Here is a 1,356-nt window from a genome sequence, read left to right on the forward strand (position 1 = left end):
GATTTAAACCCATTTTATTTCATTATTATTGTTTTATTTTTATTTAGTTTCCCTTAGTTTAAATATTTATTGTTGATGTTGTTTTTGTATTTTTTATTGTTTAATTTATTTTTACTAAAGATTTCTAAGTCAGTTGGTTTACTTAGTTAAGCTAACTTAGTTGTGTTGATAAGCCTGAGTGGTCTGATGACTGACCTTTGTATTTGTTCAAATAATAGTTATGGGCAGGTTACAATATAAAATGTTTGTTATAATCATGTCTTGTGATTATTTGACAGGAGTTTTACTTTTAAACTGTACGTGTATTTAATTTAGTTATGTTAGTTATGATAGTTTAGTTATGATGTAAAAACAATAAAATTTAAACCAAGATTTATAATAATTATCATGTTGATCATGTTGTTAATGTGTGACTGACCTCGTGACACTTTGTTCAATAAATTAGGCCCCGAGGTCAAAAAGGTTAAGAACCGCTGGTTTAAATCATATTGTCAGATATTTTCCTGGATAGATACTTGAATTTGGGTTTACAGAAGCTAAATAAAATATTAGCAAGTAGATCCAAGCATTGTTAAACTTGTTAGCGATAGCGTTGTTATCATATGCTAACTACTTAAAACAGCACAGCTGACCCAGGCAGAAACAAGTCAACAGATATTTAAAGTTTCTTTGATCCTAAATGTTTGACCCAACATGAAACTAAATAATTGTAGCTTTGAGGCTTTTGAAAGCTTTCCTTTAGCTCATCGTAGCCGCTAACATGAGGTCTGCAGCAGCAGCTAGTTTATGTTGATCGTCTCAACACCAGGTAAATCCTACAGATTATATAACAAGTCTTTTTTTATTAAGATAACATGAATCAGATCCTAAATGTACGCAGATTTTTTGTGGTATCTTGTCTGCACCAGCTCATTTAGGGCATTATCGTACTCTGTGTGTGTGATCCATTTCACTGTGTTTGAACCAGAACAAATCACTTCCTGTCCCCCTTCTGACGTTCACACGTCGTCTGGGTCATGTGACTGCAACCCAGCAATCAGAAGTTCTTCTGTGTGTGTTTGTGTTGATGTAAGGCCTGGTCCAGATGGAAGGCATTGTCCAGAATCCAGTGTGGAGCACAGAGCTTGTGAAGGACCTGCATGTCCCAGAGGAGCCCCAGGATTCAGAGACCTGCAGTGTCTTTCCCTCAACAGACATGTTGGTGTGCTGACGGCTGTTATTAACGATGGTGACACACACACACACACACACACCTTGGTTAATAATTACTACCGTCACAAGTACACTGCAAAACCTGTCCATCTAACCAAGTTTTAAAATCTTATGTCAGCCAAAAAGTCTTTTTGATCTTGTTTT

General features: G+C 35.6%; 1 protein-coding gene across 1 annotated transcript in view; it reads left to right on the top strand.

The window, feature by feature from the left end:
- adamts17 (ADAM metallopeptidase with thrombospondin type 1 motif, 17) overlaps positions 1 to 1,356 on the top strand; it is a gene marked incomplete in the record, with an annotated part of 49,581 nt that overhangs the window by 26,464 nt on the left and 21,761 nt on the right. Inside the window, 1 exon segment of the mRNA XM_014033265.1 lies at positions 1,074 to 1,228. Coding sequence (XP_013888719.1) covers positions 1,074 to 1,228 — 155 coding nt within the window.

This window comes from Austrofundulus limnaeus, unplaced genomic scaffold, assembly GCF_001266775.1.
Source record: "Austrofundulus limnaeus strain Quisiro unplaced genomic scaffold, Austrofundulus_limnaeus-1.0 Scaffold1682, whole genome shotgun sequence".
NCBI lineage: Eukaryota > Metazoa > Chordata > Actinopteri > Cyprinodontiformes > Rivulidae > Austrofundulus > Austrofundulus limnaeus.